The sequence below is a fragment of the Haemaphysalis longicornis genome, unplaced genomic scaffold (genome assembly GCF_048455015.1).
Source record: "Haemaphysalis longicornis isolate Haplotype H1 unplaced genomic scaffold, Haemaphysalis longicornis Haplotype H1 scaffold_7, whole genome shotgun sequence".
NCBI lineage: Eukaryota > Metazoa > Arthropoda > Arachnida > Ixodida > Ixodidae > Haemaphysalis > Haemaphysalis longicornis.
The window spans coordinates 146,019,485-146,043,407 of record NW_027526422.1 but is presented as its reverse complement, the minus strand read 5'-3'; the positions used below and the strand labels follow the sequence as shown (position 1 = coordinate 146,043,407).

At 46.8% G+C, this 23,923-nt stretch overlaps 1 protein-coding gene across 1 annotated transcript in view; it reads left to right on the top strand.

Moving 5' to 3' along the window:
- The window catches only part of LOC144147101 (cytochrome P450 3A6-like), a 73,236-nt gene that overhangs the window by 18,022 nt on the left and 31,291 nt on the right, over positions 1 to 23,923 (top strand). Inside the window, exons 7-8 of the mRNA XM_077679161.1 lie at positions 2,074 to 2,204; positions 2,638 to 2,731. Of these exons, the coding sequence (XP_077535287.1) occupies positions 2,074 to 2,204; positions 2,638 to 2,731 (225 nt within the window). The remainder of the gene's footprint in view (positions 1 to 2,073; positions 2,205 to 2,637; positions 2,732 to 23,923) is intronic.

The following is a 23,923-nucleotide window of genomic DNA, read 5'->3' as shown; positions in this document are numbered from 1 at the left end:
TGATATTTGTGTGCCAAACAAGAGTGATCACTGGTCAGTAATAAAACGGGGGGAATTTTCTCATGCATTTTATTTTATATAAATTTACTGCGGGTTTTTATGGTTTCTCGCCTCTTTTTGAACCTGCGCAAACAGAAACTTTTCAGTTCGCGCATTTTGAAGGCATTCGTTTCCGACTCTCTGTTGAAAGCACCCTGAATAGATGGAGATAACGCGTGGTCAGAGAGGTTGCCAGAGCGGATGCACTGGAAAATATACCCTGCTTTGGCACTCTATGGCCAGCTTTGCGTAAACTCGGTGATCGGGTTTACGTAACCAGTATGCCCTGTATACGAAGCTTCATATCCTTCTATGCTATCAAGCACTGCGTTTTTTAAAGAATTTCGTGCTTGAAACTTCAGCAGTACCGCAATACCGTTGCATTGTTTTACTTCGGAGAATAACGTGCCAAAGGAAGTTGTACCTTGAAAATGGGTGGTAACAACTTCAAGTGGTCATGAAAAGATAACCTTCTTGCGTTCCTGTTTGTAGGCATTTTTAAGACTTGTAGGAATAGGTCATGCCCCCAATATCATTGTATTGTTTTGTGTCACGCGTATATAGTAGAAGCCCTCCCAACACAACGCAACGATGAAAACAATGAATTTCGACGATTGTGTTTATGCCCTCCCGAAAACATCTTGACCTTGTTAGTGCACGACGGTGTTTCCAGAAAGCGCTATAAATGTAGTGTTTTTGAAACGTGCGTTGGAGGAGGAAACATGGCGAGAAATACCGGATACTGCATAACTGTACCAAAAGAAAAAGGCATTGTGATACTGCTGTCTCAAAAATAAAGAATCAAAAACACGGAATGTAGCAGAAAGAACATTTGAAGGCAAAGTGCCACTTCCAACTGAATTTCCTTTTTAAAACAACTGTTTATACCCTACAAAGGCATTACGTAAAGGCTGATCGTTTTTTTTAAAAAAGACAGCCACGTTGCCTGATTCGGCTATAGATGATCGCTCACAAACGTTTTGTTCGCGTTCCCGTGGCCCATGTCCTACCATAATTTTAGTGTTATTTGTCCTTGATTTAGGCGATCGATGTCTTTAGTATTTACAAGGTGTGATATTTGTGCCAAGTAGGCCGCACATTCTAATAAAATGTGTTCAGCTCTTTCAGCAGAAGAGCAATTATCGCAGTACGGGTTTGGCGTCAGTCCAAGTCTACTTGTGTAACTGTTTGTGTAAGCACAGTTTAGTCTTGGACGCTGGTGTAACGTTGCCAGGTTACGAAGGAGCGTCCGCTGGAATGTCGGCTTTAAATCTGCGTCGATAGTGCACAAAAAGCAAGAGATACCTTGCGAGTTACTTCATTAACAGGTTCTTTCAGTTAACGCATATCGGTGAGCCATAGCGAAAACTTCTGTTCTCTTAATAAGAAGCACCTTGCCGTTTTTCTTGAAAACAGGGTTTTTACGGGCAGCTATACTGGCGTTTTGATTCCCTTAAACACTTCTTTATACAGGTATCTATCGAAATTTTATGCTGTGTTCCGCATTGAAGTCGAGTTGGTGACGCTTAAGATGTCACAGGCTGCGATGTGGTGGGTAAAATCTAATTCCTCTCGATACAATTTGGAGTGCGGCCTCGGAGCCCAAGGGAGTTTAAGCTGACCCTCCCTTCTGACCATTGTCTTCATGACAAACAATCAAACACCGTAGAAGAAAAAGGCGAGACAAAAACCACTGCGCTGTGATATTTTCCCTATTGAACTAGCCGAACGGACGACGATAGTATACTGTTCACATAGTTTGTGCCTGACCTAATAAATTCTTTTTCGTATTTATTTACCATTTATTGAACTTTGGCTACACATAGCAATCTGATATAACCGTAGAAAAAAAGAATACATTATTATTTGAGTCATGTGCAGCATGCTTTCATTTTCCTTTCATTTGCCTTTACCATCAGTGAGTATCGCCGTTGAAGATTTCTGGATATGCTAGTTGTACATAGTTTCTGTTTTAAACATATTTCGTAGACATACAATAAAAATCATGAAATTTATTTTCTTTGCATGCTGCAGAAAGTACAACCATGCTTGGAATGATTCTGAAACCACTATACTGGATAATTATGCTACTTGGTCCGAATGTCCCCGAAGACCTGGCAAAAGAACCGACCGAAGTTATTCAACTTCGGAGGAAAGACCCCGAGGTTAGTTCTCGTTCCTCAAAAACTAAGCTTTATCATTGCATCTATGCGCATGAATGCCAGAGAAGCCGCACCAGAAACCATTCACACAAAAACCTTCTGCATCCACAAACTATTGCGGCGTATTTTTTGCGAACTAAACATGTGCTTTAATTGAAGTTTCTGATAGTCACCTGTTTTGTACTATACATGGCCCAATATCGTTTAGTTTTTATTACCAGCGCGCCCTTAGTTGAATGAACTTCCATTAATTTTTTACTGCACACACTGGCGTGTGTGCGCAGCTGCAGTGATCGGACTTTTTTAAAGCTGCGTCTCCAACAATATCGATACAAACGCAAAATGTGAAATTCCCGGGCTTCGGCAGGCGCCGTGACTTAAGAATGTTTTTGCCAAGTATCTGAAGCGAGACATGTGTTTTTATTTTTTCTGGCAGTCAAGAAAGCCAGACGTTCTGCAGAATCTTTTAGACGCGGAATATGAAGAGAACGTTTCAGCAACGCAAGCGGATATCGCACCCTCGGTTAAAGGTAGGGACTTTACAATGCATGAAGCGTTCATAGACGATCATGCTCTCAAACCAGCTTTTTATATGCACAATCTGAGAATAGATGCACAAAGCGATTGAGGTCGTCTGTACTATCGGAAGGCCTTAGTACCCACGCCATTTGTCGTTTTCAGCTTAGATTGTAAGGGAAACGCCAAAGCGGAGATGCAAACATCAGCCATGGGACCAAGGAGCCAAGGGCGTGAATTTCTTGGCAATTGTGGGTAGTCCAGTTGTACAGGCTACGTGTACAGGCTGCGGATGTACGGCTCCATCCACAGAGCTAAAATGATATCATGGTGGTGGGCGGAGTCGTTCACTAACGTTGTGCCCGGTACTGTGATTTGATAGAGCTACAAACAAACTTGATAATTCTCACATCACACCAGATTCTGAAAGCAGAACTATCTCATACGCCTGTCTTTAAAAGAGTGTGGTTAATCTTAGCTTGAGAATACTTCAGTGGATGCCACAAGAGATTTTTTAACGAAATGAAACACTTAGCCATACATTAAACGGGCCCTGGAAGGCATTTTCAGAACACTAACTGAACTAGCACAGTCGTTAGGTTCGGTGGTCAACGTCAGCTGTGCCAAGTATATCATTTGTTCGTGCAGCGGGAAGCACACCATTTCGTTGCAAAGTTTGTTGCCGCCTTCCCACCCTTTCCTACATCTTTTATGTTCTTCTGCATACGTCATGTTCTTCTGCATACGTCATCGATTACCCCATGCGCGTCAAGAGGCGCAAACCTCGCAATTGGGCGGCCTTTTCTCTCACTGCCGGCGAAGCGAAGCGTCGTCTGCTCAGCGTCAACGGGTCGCGGCGTAGCTTTGGTTAATTAGCGCTTCCAGCAGCACACTTAGCAGTATCACGTTTGTGCATATTTACCTTTTTTTACTCTATTACCCCGCTTCTCGTAACCGCGCGTAGGCTAGGCCGACGCGACGACGACACGACGGCGACGCGAACACGCCCGCCTTTCGTAAGTCCGCGTGGTGCAATGTTGCTAGAATAGCTAGTTGGCGAGGGGTGACTAGCTCGCTGACCGAAGATGCCGACAATAACAATCGGCCAAACGGTCGTCGGGAAGCGACCCAGAAGAGAAGACTGCATGCGCTCAGACAACATTCGTGCTGTAATAATGCATCTGTGTTCTGTTTAAACTTTTACGTCGAGAAAGACTACGAAAACGGACTAAGCGCAAGTAACAACTGATTAATAACGCAGATTGAACATATATATATATATATATATATATATATATATATATATATCAGGGTGTCGAACCGGAACCGAACCGAACCGAAAACCGGAACCGAACCGGTATTTTTTCCGGAACTGAACCCGAACCCCAACCGTTATTTTTTGAGCACGCTGAACCCGAACCGGAACTGAACCGGAAAAAGAAATAACGGTTACCGGTTCATGCCGAAACGGTTCGACCTTTTGTTGTTGATATTGCACAGTCAATGCAATTCAGGCCTTTTTTTTTTCACGTACCATCAACTTCTTACTTGCTCGCGCACTTTCCCCTCCAGACAATTGAACACTATCACGCTCTATGTAACAACAGGGGAAATGAATGAGCACCAATGTAGCATTGGTCTGGTGCTGCTGGAAGCGCGAGCGTAGTGCAAGCTGACCAAACGAAATGTCATTCTCGGCAGCTTGCAGGGGATATAAAACGACTTTGCTTTTCCCTAGCTGCGACTTCATTGGAGCAATCAGGCTGCAGGAGTGCCCCACTGCGCAACAGCGAAAGCTCACACCCGATGTGTGCAAACTTTTTGCATTTCATAATTTGTTTAACAGGTCCGACACCTGCAAATTATTAATACTTGACAAGTGTGACCGCAGGAGCTGCTCAGTGGCTAAGCCGTTTGCTAAGCCGTTTGCCCAACTCGCTACATTGCTTCTACTGCTACTCGTTCCGGAGGGGAGTACTGCTGTGGACGAATCAAAGAGCGTCTACCCAAATAGTCCCATCTCATGCTGCACGTGTCAAATTTCCCTTTCATTTTGTAACCGCATTATCTGTTACAAGATTCCGCAATGTAGCACACGGAACGATGGTAGGGGTTCAGGCGGTACGATGACATACTGATTGTAATGCACACTTTCGGTATCGCAAAAGTAATTGCAATGGTCAGAGCAATAATGCAGTGACTGAGCGTTAACTAAAGCTTACTTTTAACAAAAGTGTGGCTAACACAATCGATAAGGTGACAGCTAACAAATTATTCAGGGAGACCAAATATTCTAATTCATTGGTAGTATTTATGTGCCTGTTGTAGAATTTTTCTGTTTTGTTACAACTATAAAAAATGTGCGCCATTGGTATTAAGCGCTGGTATTTGAACACGCCAGCACGCAGGACTAAATTTAAGGGTTCAAGGTTAGCGTAATGGGCGATTGCATAGCGACAATTGCGATTTCAACAAAAAAAGGAAAGGACAGAAAATATATCCCACCATCGTATCTCTTGGCGTTGGCTTTATGAATAGTTGCTAGGACAACATAAAGTCTGAGTGATAAAGAAGGTGGTAAATCGTCGCCACTTCATGTGTTTTCCTAATATCTCCTAATTGTTTAACGTTTCCTTTGCAATTGCGCCACTGCCTTTGGGGACCAGCAGCATTTTGAATGTTAGTTTGTGTTTTGATTTGACGGTCGTTCGAAACTATTAAATGTTTTTTTTTTCTAATTTCAGTGATAATTCAACTCACCGAACCGGTTCGCGAACCGGTTCAAGCTCCCGAACCGGTTCGCGAACCGGTTCGGTATGTGACTTTGTCGAATCGGAACTGAACCGGAACGAAATGATTTCACCCGAACCCGAACCGTAACCGAACCAGTATTTTTTTCGGTTCGACACCCTGATATATATATATATATATATATATATATATATATATATATATATATATATATATATATATACGTACTTGTATTAAAAAAAGCGTACACAAAAGTTTGAACATATCTGATTACAACTGCACATGGTTTTACATGAAGCTTGTGCTCTGTTCTTAGCGCGGCAAGAAGTCTATTTCCATTATTGATAAGGTGATCGATGGTGCGCTGCCGTATTATCCTCCTTTTCTAGACACCATGCATTAGGTTTCCCATATCTCGCGCTGCATCTTGATCCTTGACCTCAGGAGCACTGACTCCGGCGTGCATTCAGACCTTGCACGGTGCTGTGCCCAGTTGCTCGGCGCGTTTATCAACGAGCACGCGTATTTGTGCTCCCGGAGTCGTTCATTGAGGCAGGGACCAGTCTGGACGATGTATGATTTGCCACCAGGAAGGGGAATTTTGTAAACAACACCGTGTTCCCAATTCACAAACTTCTGCACGTGTTCTCCACCTCGGACAACGCGCTGAGTATACTGGAAAAGTTCAAAGAAGCACACGAAAAACTGTATTTCCCTTTCAAGCAGCCCGGGGAGACCGGCCGGCAGTACGTTGACTTGTCGACCAAGTTTATCAACTGTAGGGGCTGGATGTATCAGAGACGTACAGAAAAAGGTTTGCTCCGGTATGCCCACTCAAAAACCATAAAGCGAGGCATGGCGACGTCATGTTTGGCATGGTCCATCAAGAAGTCCAGTTCTGATAGCGTGCACGAGAGCAGCATCCTGCAGGAAAAAAGGCTCAAGGACGCAGGGTACCCGGATCAAGCCATTGTATAACTCGCAGAAAAAGTGTTGAAGTTGGCGGGCAAGGAGCGGAAAGCGGAAAATGAGGGCTATGAAAAAAAAGCAAAAAATGCCAGTGGTGTTACCATACACCCATGCTATATCGCACAGACTAAAACAGGTAGCTGGCGGACATGACGTGCGTGTTGTCTTTTCAGTGCCCAACAAATTAAGGCGCCTTAGCAAGAAAGTAACCGCGACGGGCATGACGACCATACCGAAACGAGCTGTGGAGTAAAAGAAGTGCAGAAGTTTGTGAAATGTGAACAAGGTGTTGTTTACAAAATTTCCCTTCCTGGTGGGAAATCATTCATCGGCCATACTGGTCGTCACCTCAATGAACCACTCCGGGAACAAAAATAAGCGTGCTCTTTGATAAACGCGCCTAGCAACTTGGCTAAGCATTGTGCAAGGTCGGAATGCGCGCCGCAGTACCAAAACACGTCAGTGCTCCTGAGGTAAGAATCAAGATGCAGCGCGAGATATGGTACACCTACTGCATGGTGTCTGGAAAAGGAGGAAAATACGTCAGCGCACCATCTATCAGCTTATCAAAAAGGGAAATAGACTTCTTGTCGCGCTATGAAATGAGCATGCGCTCCATGTAAAACCGTGAGCAGTTCTAAGCACATATCTTCAAACTTTTGTGTACTCTCTTTTTTCATAAAAGCACGTGTGTATTTATGTTCAATCTGCGTTAATAAATCAGTTGTTAGTGGCGCTTCGTCCTGTTTTGTTGTCTTTCTCGTCCTTGTTTTACTAGTCAACGTTTAAGCGCTCTCCACTGAAGCTATGCAGCGCCAACTAGCCCCTACAGATGCCCTGTTCTGTTACCTCTGAGTGTAATAAACCGAGTAAGGTCCACGATCGAAGCTCACCCAACTCAATACTAGCGCTAATGTATTCCGCATTTCGGCTTACTATACTTCGGCCGTTCGCAGTGCCAACGCTTCATTTCTCGGAGTTGCAAGCAGCATATTCGTGTGTGACCAGCAACGCTTCTTGAAAATAAAACTCAGTTAAGAGCAGAAAAGTTACGGAAGGTTTATTAGGTAATAAGCAATGTAGACCGACGTTTTTAGCGCAAAAACGTAAAACAAAAGCGCGGCTAGCACTATTCCCGCAGGGCGAAATCGCAGCCGCAGCCCAAACAGTGCTGTCTCTGGATATCAGCTTTGAAGTACAATAGAGGGTTATTTGCGTCACGCCACCTGTGGTGCCCTGGTGCAGTGGACTAACGCCTGCCCCTCGCGCATTAAAAGTCCCGGATTCAAATCCCGGCATAGATTTGCTTTTTCTTTCTTTTTCTGCCTTCTAAGTTGCATTGTTTGCGAACTGTACGCGTGAATCCACAAGAAAACTTTTTTGTTGAACTGGGGGACCACCATATCAAACGTGAATGCATCGTTTAAGTCGTACACACGCTTTGTTCACTTTCGGATTCGTGCTTTGTATATAGGGCGATCAAAATTCAGTCGACAGGTTTTGTTTTAAATTAGGCGCTTAGCTTTACGTGAAGACCACCTCCCTAGTGAGGTTATGCGTCCAGGGAGACACAGAATTAGGTGGTAAATATTGATACCGCTGAGTTAATTAACTAAAATTGAAGAATTAACTTTTTAGTGCCTGCAGTAAGCAGGCATGTTTGTATTGGTAATTTAAACACAATCGTGTTTCTACGCAGTTTCATTTGTCAGAATCCTTCTAGCACATCCGTACTCCGAGATATCGAACCTTCAATCAGCTTTTGCAGTGGTGAGCGGAGTGCAGGATTTATAAAATGATAAAAACGACCCAAACGGAACGTAGAAAAACAGACGGCATGGTTTCAGAGGGATCCTGCGGAGCAGAATATCGCAGCAGATGACGCACGCCACCGGATGTTCTTGCAGACGTAACGAGAAGCGAGGTATCATGGGCCTTCACGCTCAAACAGTGCGAGGAAGTGGACGAAACGTGAGAAAATTGCCGCGGGGGCGAAAATGTGATGTTTTGATTTGCAATAACTTCACTAATACTCGTCGCGGTAAAACAATAATTGAAGCAGGTGATTACTAGTACATTGATTTACCTGAAATTGTGAACACCCATGTTTCGGTGAAAGCTCTTTCAGGGCACCTTTGACCATTTGCAAAGCCAGCCATCTAACTACTGAAGAACGGAGAGCTGTGCAGTATTTCTGACTTCAGATTTGGAACAATCTTCAGGCTTTCTTTGGTCCGTTGCATTCTTGATGAGTTAGGCATTCTTTAAAATGCAGATTCAGGGAGTACGGTACTCCATGCGCTAATACCTTTTATCTTTTCTATGTCCAGGTCATCTATGTACTATAACTTTATCTAACTTATTCGTGTTTAAACAAATTGATATAGTTTTCTCAAACACAAACACACACACACACACACACACACGGGCACGCACACACACACACACACACACACACACACACACACACATATATATATATATATATATATATATATATATATATATATATATATATATATATATATATATATATATATATATATATATATATATATATATATATAGCGAATCAGAATAGGAAATGAGGGGCTCGTTGAAAATAACACAGAAATAAGGGTTGGCAGTCGAGAAAACCTCGGAAAGCAAAGGGGAGGATGTGGTAGATCATTGAAACAGATTAAGAATTTGGAAAGAAAGAAAGTGAAGAAAAAATGCCCGCCAGGTGGGATCCGAACCCACGACCTCCAGAATACCGGTCTGGTGCGATAACCACTACGCTACCGGCGGGGCGATTTTCCCATACACTTTCTTGGGTATTTATGTTAGGTATGTTTGTTTCCTGTGTTTGGGGGTGGTAGCCAGCGCCATTCGGACTAATCGGGGTGAAGGGGACCTTCTTTTTATATATATATATATATATATAACAGTGACGGGCTTGACAGCTGACTCGCATATTAAATTAGAGTCACCACGAAAAACATAACAAGAGTTAATACGACGTTGCGGCTGGCAACCAGCCTTTTTTAAGTGAAGTACATAGGTCGAATACAGGGTATATGTAGCGCTCGCAAGGAGCGCTGTGAGCACGTGGACACATTATTTCAAAAGTGTACAAGAAGGAAGTACAGCAAGAAACAAGTGGAAAGAAACGTACTGCACGACTGGGCGCGCAGGTGATCCATCTCAATATACAACGCGGCGAAAAGCAAAAGCGAGGCACTTAGGAAGCGTGTTTCCTTCAGCCACCGCCCACCCACGCACAGCAATATTAAGAAAAGTAAACAAATAAGGAAGGGGTACTGGGCATCTTACTCCAAAAGAGCGGAAACAACCTGCGGCATAAGGCGGAAGCGTACAATCGACAATTAGTCATCCAGACACTGGGGAACGCAAATAGGCAGAAGGCGACGTTGAATTTCGAGAATGCAGGCGGGAGGATTAGCGAGGGGGCCGCGTCCTCAAAGGAAAGGTCCGCCGCTTCAGGAGGAGACCAGATAATAGCCACAAATGGCTTATTCGCGGCCCGCGTCCCGGGAACAAGGCGGACAATGACGACTCCTCGAAGGGCGCCGGCGCCGACAGAGCTGTGCGTGAGCCACCCAAGAAGAGCGCAGGCTGTGCGAGGATTTTGAGAAATGACACACAAGGCAGGAAATAAACAAAGAAACAGCACACAGAAAAAAACAGTTGAACGAGCCCCCGGCTCATGACATGAAATGGATAGATACAACAAATTGTCAGCTTAAATTTGATATTTTTGCAAGTAACAAGGGTTTGCACATTATGAAAAAGTAAAAGAGAGATGTGACGCACGTACAAGAACAAATCTCCAATGATCTAGGAAAAAAAAACACTTCGTAGCTAGTCATCAATGGCAGTATAAATTCGCAGACAGCATTCTTTAAACAAACTGACAAACGAAAGAATACAAAAAATACACGTGTACAAATCGTAGAACATGGGTAACCATAGCAGTGAACAAAAATAGCTTACAAAGTGACATTTCGGGCAAAAGAGCAATGAAGCATACGGAGAAAATAAGTTATTCACAACACTAGACCGAATAGTGCTTGGAAAGTGTAATGATGGGATACAGCAAGATTTCGTGCAGGAGAAGCATTAAAGCATACGGAAAAGTAACCTGCTGACAACGATGAACCATCCAACGGTTGAGAAGTGGTAACGTGCGATACGTGCCGCTACAAGGTCTAGGTTTGAAGGCACGACAGCCTTCCCTGAGACTCATTGATACCTCTTGTGAGAATGTTATATTTGTGGATTAGATAAGATTCGCAGGCTTCCCTGTCGAAATGGGTTTTAAATCCTGATTGGAGCACTGTGGCCTTAAATTGATCGAACGGGTGTTTCAAAGAGTTGATATGTTTGAAAGGGGGAGATAAGGTTCTGTTTTTGCATTGGATCTGTGATTATTGATGCGAGTTCTAAAAGAATTTTCAGTCTGTCCAATACATTGCGCACCATAAGCACCACATTCTAGGAGGTAAACTATATTTGCAGTGTCACCATTAAAATTGCCCCTGATCTGCATGGAAAAGTCAGATTCCCTGCTCTGAGCGCTTGTTGTTGGTGTCATCATTAGACACAAATTGCACCGGGGTTTTCTACATGGTGTGGAACCAGTGAAACTAGTTTCTCTTGATAGAGATGATGTTACAATGTCTCTGATGTTTCTTGCCCGGCGATACACCACGCGTGGTGGGTCTGGAATGACGTTCTTCATTCTTTCACTCTGGAGCAAGATGTTGTGGTGTCTTCTTAAAATTTCATTGACGTTTGGGCCAGATGCCGAATATGTCAGCCAGCGCCACTCCGACTACTCGGGATGAAGGGGACCTTCTTTTTAACCCCCGGGCCGTGACTCGAGCGTCTACGACATGTCGAGAGTGGTCGACCAGCGTTGAACCCTCTTAAGCTCCCTATGGCACCAAGACTGCCAGAACAGAGGCCCTCGCTATGTATGTAGCGAATCAGAATAGGAAATGAGGGGCTTGTTGAAAATAGGGCAGAAATAGGAATTGGCAGTCAAGACAACCTCGGAAAGCAGAGGGGAGGATGTAGTACGTCAAGATAAAGAATTTGGAAAATAAGAAAGTGGAGAAAAAATGCCTGCCAGGTGGGATCCGAACCCACGACCTCCAAAATACCGGTCTGGTGCGATAACCACTACGCTACCGGCAGGGCTACTTTAGCACCAGACCGGTATTCTGGAGGTCGTGGGTTCGGATCACACCTGGCGGGCATTTTTTCTCGTAGCCCCGCCGGTTCGAAAGCCCCACCGAATCGAAAGGCGTGGGTTCAGTCTCCACTCTGGGCGCGTGTTTTTCTTTCTATCTTTCTCACGTAATTAATTAAAAAAAATAATGTAACGTCACTAACGATAAAAAATACTCTAACCATTCCCCTACGCCTTCTTTGGCGTTGTCGACTGCCGGCATTTCTTTCTCTCTCTCTCTCTCTCTCTCTCTCTATATATATATATATATATATATATATATATATATAAATATATATATATATATATATATATATATATATATATTTATATATATATATATTTACATATATATATATATATATATGTATACACACATATATATATATGTATATATTTATCCGTAACGTTAACAACACAACCGTCATACCCTTGAAACTGCAAAGATGTTCATCAGAATTGTCGGCTACGCCAGGAGGCAGAAAATAGTAACACCTGAATTACATACCTCAAAATATCCGGTCTTTATCAATTAAGACAAGATGTCAGTTTCAATACAATTCGTGCAATGAGCAGATATGTTTCACATTTCAACTGCGATCTTTCTTTAGCGAAGTTGCCGAGTTTGTTTCCGACGTATTCGTAGCTTGCAAAAGGCTGCCCAGTAGTGCATGCCACTATGATAACCTCAGACGAAGGGTCGAAGTCACTTTATTCTAGATAGCTCACACAGTCCCAGCTCTACTGCTGGAAGGTTTGTTCGATGCTTCCTGAGATATCCAATGTGTGCGTAGTACTGCCTACGCGCATATTCCCTCATTGCATCAAAATGTGCTTATTGCGCTCCTGCGCTGCGCAGGGGCGCTGCCCAACCGACTTCCGGATAGTGCTTCCGGGTTGTACAAAGCTGCCTGGGTCCAATAGGATCCCCTATTGACACAAGCAAAATTAGCTCGATACTTCGGATTGCTTTGCGACATGATCTCCAACCAATCCTCGACGCGCCCGTTCTGTTCAGGCGATCAACTTGGCGTAAGGGGAAAACATTGGCTCGAATGCATGCTGTGAAGGTGGTCGGACGTCGAAGCTGTACACGACACCCACAACGGTTACCCACGAGGCGTCACTTGACTTCACACACGTTGCTCTACAAAGAGTGAAACCAGAGTCTGCCAGCCATTACCTGAGATTCGCGGGGGGGGGGGGGGGCGGGGGGGGTCACCAACGCAGTACGGCCGGCAGAAAGAAAACGGAGAGGAGCGTCTTTCGAAGATTCAGGAGGAGGTCGGCATGCGCGGTTGTGGCGTCCTCTCTCTCACTGCTTCCCCCTCAGTCTTGTTCATAGGTCGGCAAAACAGAAAGAACTCACTCAAACTCAATCACATTTTTTTTTTATTTACGCTGTACTCAATCAAACTCAGACTCAAAAAGTTCGTCTGTTCACAAAATCACTCGTACTCACTCATCAAATACTCATTTGTAACCGTACTCACTTGTACTCAAACTCATTCGTCCTCACGAGTATTCGTACTCAATCTGTACTCATGAGTACTGAATCTGTACTCATGAGTACTCACTCTGTACTCATGAGTACTACTGCTCATGAGTACTACTCATGAGTACTACTCATTCTGCACTCGCTAGTACTACTCATTCTGCACTCACGAGTACTACTCATTCTGCACTCATGAGTACTACTCATTCTGCACTCATGAGTACTCAATCAGTGCTCATGAGTACTCAATTTGTATTACTCACGAATAATCAGCTTATCTGCACTGTTAGCTAGGTCGTAGCTCGAATGAAAGACTAAGTAGAAAAAATAAATTGTTTAATTGATTAGAAAACACAGGTTACATATAAATCAGGACAGAGGAAGAAAACGTCTGACGCGGTGCACTGTCGTTGGGTGACTTACTGTCCGAAGGCAAGTACACTGTACTTACATGTGAGAAAGCGAAACGGACGTAAGCACTCGCGTTGCGCCTGGCGTCTCGTCTTGTTCTCAGGCCGGGTCGGGCTCAGGGGAGCTCGGGGCTTGTCGGTGCGGCCGTGGCCGTAAACTGCGTTTTTCTGCGTGTCTTCGGGTGGCAGCTTTTGTCGTCCGTTTTCGTTTCCGGGCGCGCTGATACGTATCCTAATCGTGCTCTGAATCCGAAATGCGCCTGCCCCCAGGCACAAACGCTCGCGTAGATTGACGTCCGTTCGTATCCAGATCACTGTCCGCTTGTTGACAGATGCTCGATGCTGGCGTTTGTTTTTTGTTGTTCCAGATACTAGAAACTTCGTTAAGAGGGTGTTCGTCTCGTTGAGTTTCGGTGAATTTCAAATCTGCTTGATTTTATTGTGTGTGTGCCGTGGGATTCACTTCGTCAGACCTGAACTTGACAGTGTTTACGGCGTTGCGTTGGTTGCGCCGCTTCCGTCGGCGATTGTGTTCGTGTAGCTCGTCGTGTGCTTGATGCATGTGGGGGCGTAGTCGCCTCGTTTGTCCGGTGGCGAGCTGCGCTGTGTAGGGATGGCATAGTTCGGCGCGTTAAGGACGTTGCTTGAATTGACGCGTGCGTTGCGTATGGTGCGGGAGCCGTTTGGCTTTTCGTTTAGTGTGCGGTAGCGGGGCGTTTTCGTAGGGTGGCATGGCTGATCGGTCAAAGTCGTTGCGGCTCCGTGCTCGCAGTCGCCGTGGTTGTTTCGGAAGTGAAACCGTTGTGGTGGGGAAGCGGGCGTAGTTCGTGCCGTCCGTTCGGTCCCACATTCCTCGGCGTCGCAAGCGTGACTTCATCGTCAGGGCATTCGATGCTTCGTCTGGATCGGGTTCATTCGTTGCCGTTCTTGCCGTGTCCGTGTCGTCGCTCAAGACCTCGTCTTTTGCCCGTTGTTTCGAGAATGCTATAATCGCTATCTCTCCCATACAAGCAGGATCCGTTTATCGCGAGTCCGCTGGCTCGCGGTTGCGTCCTCTTACGAAATGGTGTTTGTCGTGTGAGTCTCGATCGGAGTGCGGGTGCCGGTGATCTTGTTAATTCTGGCTCGGACATGCCGCGTGCGCTGGCCGTGTCTTTGCTCGTTGACGGACCTACTTGCACGAGTGTCATGTCGTTCGTCCGCTGGACTCGGGCGGGAACAGCGGGTGTCGGAGAGCTCGTACTTTCCGGTAGGGTTGAACCGCATGCGCTGGGCCTTTTGTTGCTTGTGGCCAGGTGATTTCTGCGGTTGTAACATTCGCTGGCCAAGTCCGGATAGCACCTGCAGTGGGAGCGGAGGATGTCGCGAACAGCAGTTTCCTCCGTGTGTGCTGCGACTTCGTGGCGTTCTGTGCGTTGTGCATTTCGTTCTCCGTGGTCAGCTCCACTGGTTCAAGTTGGATGTCGTTCGTCACTTCTGGTGCGTTTCGTGCGCTGTGCGTCTCGTTTTATCTATGAAACTCCCCTATAATTGGGGTGCGGTCGTTCGCCACGTATGGTGCATTTCGTTCGCCGTGGTCAGCTCCACTGGTTCAAGTTGGATGTCGTTCGTTGCCTCTGGTGCGTTTCGTGCGCTGTGCGTCTCGGAAACTCCTCTATAATTGGTGTGTGGTCGTTCGCCACGTATGGTGCACTTCGGCCGCCGTGCGTCTTGCTCGCTTGTCGTGGCCATATCCACCAATCCGGATGCGATGTCGTTGGTTGCGTGGACCCGCGCTGGGACAGCACGTGCGGAAAATGTACGTACCGGCTCCGTTGCGTTCCGTGCTCTCAGCGTTCCGTTCGTGTACGTCTGTAGCGGAAGAGCGGGTGCCAGGAACGTGGTGCCTTCTGGCTCGTGCGCGCTGCGTACGTTGCGCGTCTCGTTGCTCGTTGCTGGAATGACCTGCGCGTGGGCGATGTAGCTCGTGGGCGATGTAGCAGAGCAACTTGTGTTCGGGATCTCGCCAGAAATGCACTGACCTTCGATGCGTCTCCGTAATCGTGGCGATTACCTAGGAAAGGTCCGGTGAGAACGCAATCACAATTTTGCATGCGTCGTCTCGTTCATGTGCGTGCCGTCGTGCATTCTGCCTGTGCTCGGATCTCGTGCAGTCCAGGTACCGGGGAAAACGTGCGGCCGACTCTCGCCAGTTGTCTCAGAAAACTTTCTCGTTCATCACGCAGCCTTCTGCTCTCAAACAGCGCCGCTTGCAGGGTCATCTGCTGTTTGTTGTCGGAGGCAGGCTGAAGTAGCGTTGGCACATTCGTTCGTTTGGAGAGATGGCGACGTTCTTCGTTGTCCTCTAGAAGACGCAAGATGATGTCGTCCTTACGGCCAGAGCAGGGTAGCCCTCGTAATCGTAGTGCGCTCATGAACTGCTGTTTCTTCGTAGAGCATAGGACGTAGCGTTCCGTTGAAGTCAGCACTGTGTCGACCACCGCTGGCGTGGAGTGCATCGGTGCCCCATGTCTGCGTGCTGCACTCTCGTAGTCGTGGTGCGGTCCGTCCAGGTTGTTCGTCCGTTCGTCCTCCCGTGGCCTTAAATCATGATCCTGTCGACTGCAACATCTTAGCTAGGTCGTGGCTCGAATGAAAGGCTAAACAGAAAAAAATAAAATGTTTAACTAATTAGAAATACTGAGATTACATATACAACAGGACAGAGGAGCCCGAGAAGAAAACGTCTTACACGGTGCATTGTCGTAGGGCTTCCCACTGCGCGAAGGCACGTATACGGGAGAGAGCGAAACGGGACGTACGCACTCGCGTTTTGAATCGCGGGCTGAATCGCGGGGCAGTTGGCCAGTTGTAGAGAGGGCGCATTATGTACGTGAAGCTACTTAACTGCGACCCCAGTAGCTCCCATGTGTACAGCGGGGCGTGATATTAAGTTGCAATAATGAATTATCTTTATGACGGACACAGACAGACAGACTGACAGGCCAACATTGTCGCGCTCAAGTGGCAAAAGAAAGACTATCGTCTTTAAAACCATCTGGAAAGAGATGCTGCCGCCGCAGTTCCGAATTCTGCGAACATTGCGCAACCGTACCCCTCGCAACCGCCGCCAGCCCGCAAAGTAAGAGATAAACAGAAAGACGAAAACCGGTTAGCGCCCGAAAAGCCAAAGAGGGAGGTCCCGCCGCGAAAAAGGGACAGGACGGGCACTACGCGTCGTTGTGTCTATTTCCGTTAACAGCTAGGCCAAAACCCACACGGGTTTCATCTTACTCATTTTTCTATGCGTGTGTGTGCGGTTAACCAGAGCGCCCGACACAAATTTGCTGCACCTGGCGACGCGCCGACGGTGGGCCCGATTCGCGCCTCGGTCAGCCAGCCCGCGGCAGACGTGCCGCAACTGGCGGCACACGGCGCCGCCGAGTCTACTCTCCTTTTCCCATCGAGACGGCCGCACCAAATCATGCTTGGGACGACCGGCCCGCAAAAGACACGCAGCGACGAGTAGACTCTGGAGACGGCGCCGCTGAGTCGCCTCCCCCTTCCCATTCGTGGCTCGGCTGACGCAATCACTTCGCCTGAATTCGCCGGATTCAAACTGCGGCCAGTGATAGTCCTGATTGGAAAGATTCGAACTGCACGCGGCTGCGGCGGAACCCCGGGGGTACAAAACCAGCCCTGAAGCAGCGGCTGTGCGGCGGCATTTCATCGGAGGCACTGAGTTGAGAAGTGCCTTTGTGCGAGCCATGTAACGCTCTTGCTACCTTTGTATATATTGTATATGAATGCAGCTTAAAATCACCGTCGGCGCGACAACTTCATCGCTCTCTCTCTGCGCCGCGTCGATGGCGGACTGAGCAGGGCAACGTCGCAACATCTATGCATCTGTATTGTTCACCTGTGGCTTTTGTATCTATGTTTTACAACGCACCCCTTATGTAACACCCCCTGTGGGGTCTTTAAGAAAATAAGTGAAATGAATCGAACAGTGGTGACTGAGCTAGAATGGCCCAGTCCCAACAGTGTGTGTGTGTGTGTGTTCGGGGGGGGGGGGGTTGAGAGGGTATCGGTCGCAGTCGAGGGCCGCAGTGCACCCAGTTGCTGCCGGTACTTGGCAGCCGTTACAGCAGCGTAGAACTGCTCTGCCGTGCTTTGTGTACTCGAGAACAAAGGACATCGTTATGTGCAATCCACATGTTTTACGAGACGTTTCAAGATAGGAGCTTAAGCGACAATCCCGGCGTCTGGCGTTGGCGTTCATCAATTCAAAACAATTCCTTCACGAGGCCACTCACAGTGTGAGCTTAAACTCCACGGTATAGTTGCTAGCGAGGGGTGGTCGCCCCGCCTGTAAACAGTAGTGAAGGTAGGGGAATAACTGCCACCGAAATTCACCATAATCGTCAGCGCCCTCATTACACGGTGGCATAAACGAGAAGCGGCGAGTCGGGTTTCCACTCGAAAGTAAAGCCATTCGAAAGCAAAACGCTCCTCCAGCGGCAAGATGACAAAGCTCTTCGACGAAATATGCGAGGCTAAACAAGGCGCCGCACGCGTTGAACTGGATATTATGATGTCCGATTCACAACTCACAAACGTGCTTAGGTGTACTCGGATATTTTATTTCCATTGCTGGGGCGAATTCCACCGCCGCGCCTGCACGCCGTAGTGCCCGGTGGGGCTATATGCTCACTTGTAAATGGCACTACACGAGACCATTTTACTAGCGAACCTGAGGAAAATGTTTCAAAACGGGAACCTAATAAAACCATATGGGCGCACGTACATCAGCCAAACTGTCGCTTGAATACGCACAGCTAACGTTACAAACCACGCAGTCGGTTTGACGCGAGTTACGTAAATTAACTGCGACTGTTGAAATGAGCGGTTTGGCTCACGAAACGACTACACAGCGTGACATGCGTCTACGGCAACTTCTGAAGACCGAAAAAGAGAGACTTTAGTACGCCTAGTTCGTGCGTTGTTAGCAGCCTCCACCGCCTCTCCCCTAAAACAATTGGAAGGGAGCAAGCGCAATGAAGCCGCCACGCGTTCAGAGGCCGCGTCAACAAAAATAACTGCGGCAGTCAACAAGTCCCATCAGAGAAGAGCAACTGCGGCCGCGTTTCCCGCCGGGCCCTCACCCCCTCCTTTTTCCCTCTTCACCGTGACCCCTTTGCAAGCGACTGCCGAAAAACGCTTACAGCGCCAAACAGGGACCGGGAAAGGAGGGAGGTGCAGTTTTCGTTGTGTAGTTTTACCATGCTTGACAGTTAAGGTGCACAGCGGCACCGCTAAATGTTTGCGACTCGTACACGCGCGTCCAGGCTCGAGCTCGTGATAAAACTTGTTTGCACTACTGTACTCAGGAGTGCATATACTCATGAATACACAGTACTCATGAGTACACAGTATTCATGAGTATTGTACTCATGAGTGCTGTGTACTCATGAGTACTGTATACTCATGAGTACTGTGTACTCATGAGTACTGTGTATTCATGAGTACTGTGTACTCATGAGTACTCATACTCATTAGTACTCAAACTAATGAGTACTCATACTCATGAATACTGTACTCATGAGTACTCACACTCATGAGTAGTGTACTCATGAGTACTGTACTCACGAGTAGTAGACTCACCCCTGTACTCACTCGTCATCGTACTCACTGTTTTTTTCTGGGTGTGTGATCACTCATCATCGTACTCACTCGTGAGTTTCAGTACAAATGAGTACAAATGAGTGTACTCACGAGTGAATACGCCGACCTATGGTCTTGTTTCGTGTGTCGCTTCCAAAAAGCGCCTTCCTGCCTCCCAGACACTGAATCTAAACCACGGTGTAAGAATAGTTTCTTACACCGCGATCTAAACCACCGTTTGTCTCCCCGTTTCGACATGTGGGCGTAGCTTAGTCGACAAGACGACAGGCTCTCGCTCCGCCTCTCTTCGGGCCCAGGCTTGATTTCTGGAGGTGCCAGTAGTTGTGTAGCCTGGGTGTAGCCAGTAGCTAGTAGTAGCCTGTGGTGTTTCTTTGTGTAGCCAGTAGTAGCCTGGACGTTTTCCTCTGATGCGGACACAAAAATTTTATCGGATGGTAAGAGGTACAGTGCTTCGATGTAAAAAAAGATTTGCAGCGCTAAAAATGTTTACAGCGTCTCCAAAATTGCTGGGATGGTGGCAGTGCTCTGCCACTTGCGTGCAGGTTCACCGACCGATGGTCGTATGAAGTCGTGCTTGAAGTGAGAGCTTCTTGTTTTAACTAATACAATCGGTCACAAGGACGTTTCAACAGCCGATCAACAAAAAGAGTAACGCAATCGGTTATGACTGTGCATAAAATCAGCGAGTCCGGCGGACCGCAGGCGCGTCTGCTTCAGTGCGTCGCGCTTTTGCGCACAAGCCCACTTATGCCTGCACTTTCATTAAACCCTGCTGGTTCGCGTCGACGTTACGAATACGTGGTGCAGCGCTAGCTTGCCTTTTTATTAGGTGAGTCAGTGACAAAATGCAGCGAGCTTCAGAAGCGTTACATCTGTTTTGTGCTTCCAAAAGTAGCGGCCGTAACACAAAGTGGTCGGGCGAAGTGGGTGGCCCTTGTGCTTCCTTGTTTGCTCTCACTTTATTTAACTACGTGCGGCGTAATATATTCCCAGTTCGCACCTAATTTTCTAAAATATGGGTCGGCAAGGTGTTCAGGTGTACGGCCAGTGGAAGAACGTCCAGGGAGGCAAGCGAGGAGGCCGTCGTCAATACAAAGCACATATATTTACATTATGTACAGGGAACCGTCTTAAAAGCGTCCATCTTGTAGCCGCGCCTGGTCGTCCTCGTCTTCTTCCTATGCGTCTGTTGCGCGCGGTACTTGCATCGTCTTCATCGTCATTGAAAGTTCCAACACGGCCGAGTTGCATGAAGCCGACGCGGGGGAGGGCTAATTTGCAAATCGTGTTTAAGGTAGCTGAAGGGGGCATTTGAAGGCAAAAGAAAAAATTAAGCAAATTGCCAATAATATTTGGCAATGATAGACAATAATCTACCTAAGGGTGAAGGTAGGGGACAACCCAAATGGAAGCGCCCAATTGTATGTCCTTGTCTCGCCGTCTAACCCTATTTGAGGTAAAAACTGCCATGTCTGCGTTCAGATTGTTAGGGACTGGCGAGTGGTGGGAGTGCTGACGACGTGCTGGGGTCTGCATAAAACAGCATTGCGGGCCACATTCTACGGGCCACATTCGGCCAGCGGCCCGTAGGTTGCCGACCGCTGCGCTAGAAGATAACGTGCACATTCAGTGACGATCGTACGTAAAAATGTGTCCCGCACATCGTGTATGCGGCTGTGTTCTGTTATGCAAATATAGAAGTACACATCTCTGCAGCAAGCGGACGTGTAATTTGGTGCTTGTTCCGCGTCTTTCAATTCCGCTCAATGTTGTTTATTTGATGCTGATGTGTCACCTACTCGCTAGTATACATGTACACTGTCGTTCTAAATGTCATGCGGCGTAAAACGTTAACCAAGAATTATTTATTTTAAGAAAGTATAAAACAAACTTCCCACTAGTTACAAAGGCAGTGCCTGGCCTCCTCCTGTGTCAGCTGAGTTGGTTGCGCTTCTCGCGTCCGCTGGCATGCTCCTCCTGAAGCAACGTGTTGCAGTTACCTCGTGCTATAGGAGAGCGACGTTTTGTGTTTATGTTACTTGTGAACTTGCCTTTGTTGACCGTACGCAAGAAGACAGAACTATAATTAGCATAAGGAAGCTATACCAACCCGACCTGGCGATACTGACCCAATGTCGCGACAATTGCAACAGCTCACTCAAAAAGAAGGCCGATAAATTGGCTTGTTGTAGCGGATATTGTTTGGTTCACCTCTAAAACTACTTCAAGGACAATTTCATTCTGTATTCAGTCATTTCAACGCTGCGCGACGCGAATAAATTAAGTACAACCAACTTTCACTCTGGCTTGCAATCGAAACACAATAAGGGAGACGAAGGTCGTCTGCTTTTGTACTGTCCAGGCACGTCGCACACTAGGGGCGCTGATTGTGGCAAAAAGAAGCTGGTGGAACAAGGAAATCTAGGAAGCTATAACACAAAGGCTGCAAGCATCGAGAGAGCATAGGGAGGTCAAGCGAGTGGGAATGCAAGCAGAGAAATAACTTTGAAAGCAGCGAAATAACTTTGAATTGGAATTGGTACCGCCTAAGAAACTGGAAGTACGAAAACTTGTACAGCAAAAACTTATATGACAAATTGAGCGATGGGTCTCGAATATACGGGAAAGGATAAAGGCGCGCCAAGAAAGCTTTGGAACCATGTATAGGAACTACGTAAACAGGCCGAAGAAGTACAACGTCATGTCATGAACAGTGAAGGCCAGGTACTGAAAGGGGAAGAGGCGGTATTTCACATACGCTCAATGCTACAAGAGAAGTTCAGAAGACCGGAGAGAGGATTACAGCATTTGGAGAGTGGGGAAACTGAGTTGCGTACAGATAGAGAGCTAAATTTGGAGAATCTAAACTGGAAAAAACCCTAAGAAAATGTTGTAAATATTACCGCAACAGGGACGGATGAAATTCCTATACGGCTGGTCAACGTACTGGGCCCAAAAAGCATGGCTCAACTGACAACTGATTTGAGCAATCAAAAAAGTGACAAAAACTAAGCAAGTACCGGACAATTGGTGTAAGAGCAGGATGAAGAGGATATATAAAGGTAAAGGAGACAACGCTGATGCCGATTCGAACAGGCCTATTGCAGTTACCCCAGTGACACACTGGCTGGCACTGCAAGCCATAAAAGCGGAACTACAGGCGTGAATAGAGGGGAACGACATACTGGGTGAACTACAAAATGGATTCAGACAAGACAGACGCTTAGAGGACAATATATTTGTCCTAACCCAACGTAAAGAGCTCTCAATGGCTTAGAAGCGACCACTATGAATAGCATTTCTGGATATATAGGGAGCCTATGAGAACGTAGATAAGCTTCTATGGAGCATACTTGAGCGGGAGGGATTAGGCGAGAACTTTATACAGCTGTTGCAGGAAATTTACAATGGGAGCGAGGTACAACTTGTCTGGGCGGACCAAAAGTGCACGGAACCGGTAGTCGCAAATAGAGGTTTATAGGGACACTGAAGTGAATTTGTCAAGCTCCCGTTTTTGCTTGCACTGTGTAGACTGGCTCAAATTAACACACTATTCATCGTTTATCCGGTTGACAAATCGGTAATTATTTTACAAAGCGCGAAAGAAGAAAAACTATTATGCGCGGTTTGCGGCGGCCGCACCAACTAAAGGCTGTGACGTCAGGAGGGGGGGGGGCACCGTGATTGGATGATGCCCAAGGTTAGCAATCAAGTTTCGGTTTCGGTTTCGGTTCTGTAAAACAACATGCTTGACATTTGATGGCGTTGTTGGATGGGCATTCTCGATTTCTCAATTATCGCCGTACCGCGCTTCTGCCATATTGTCGGCTGTCAAATGTCTAAGATAAACCTCCCAGGGCGGCTTGGAATCGTAGAAATCACTAGACGAGGCCTACGCAGTGGATGAACGCCCTCCGCGTCACCGCAGACTCTCAAATGCCATGCGCTTTTCCCGCATCTTCGGAGCTTGCCTCACTCATGTCTGTTCGTAAAAAGCAATTTCGCACCAGGCCAAGGGTGTGCTGATTCAGGCCTGGGCCCACTGCCCGCAAGCTGTCGGTGCTTGTGGCAACAGCACGCCAACGAGAACTCGCTAGCTCGTCATTGTCACTATGCGCGCGTTCTGCGATCTCGCTCATGGAGCAGTGAACGTTACGGCCCAAAAATGGTGAACTCAGTTCAGAAAACATCGGCCGCATACGAAAAAATTAACTTACAAAAAAAGAAATATATGTACCCTCGGGGATTCGAACTTGCGACTTTCAAAACAAATTCCAGCGCCTCAGACCGACAGGCCACGAGCCGGCGCTGGCCGGTTTGGATATATAAGGTTTATAATGTATGACCAGTTTACACTTTTATTTATTTTAAGCATTTTAAGTACTTTATGTGACTATTTGTGGTATATCACTCCTGCAGTAAGTGTCCCCCAAACTTCCACAATATCTCACGTCTAGCAATTGCATTTCTTTGACGGAAAAGCGTTCGCAGATGTGCGGTCGGGCTGCTGACCGCTGTGCTTGTTTACCCAGCGCAAAAAGTGCTTCCTGCTCCCTAGTTTTGCGCTGTACGGTAAAAGTTTCAGGTGATTTTATTTTCTTAGTACCTATATTGACTTCGCTGACTCTTCTCCCGCCTTCAATTGGCCTTAGATTTTCCTACTAGCGTAAAGTCAGCGAAG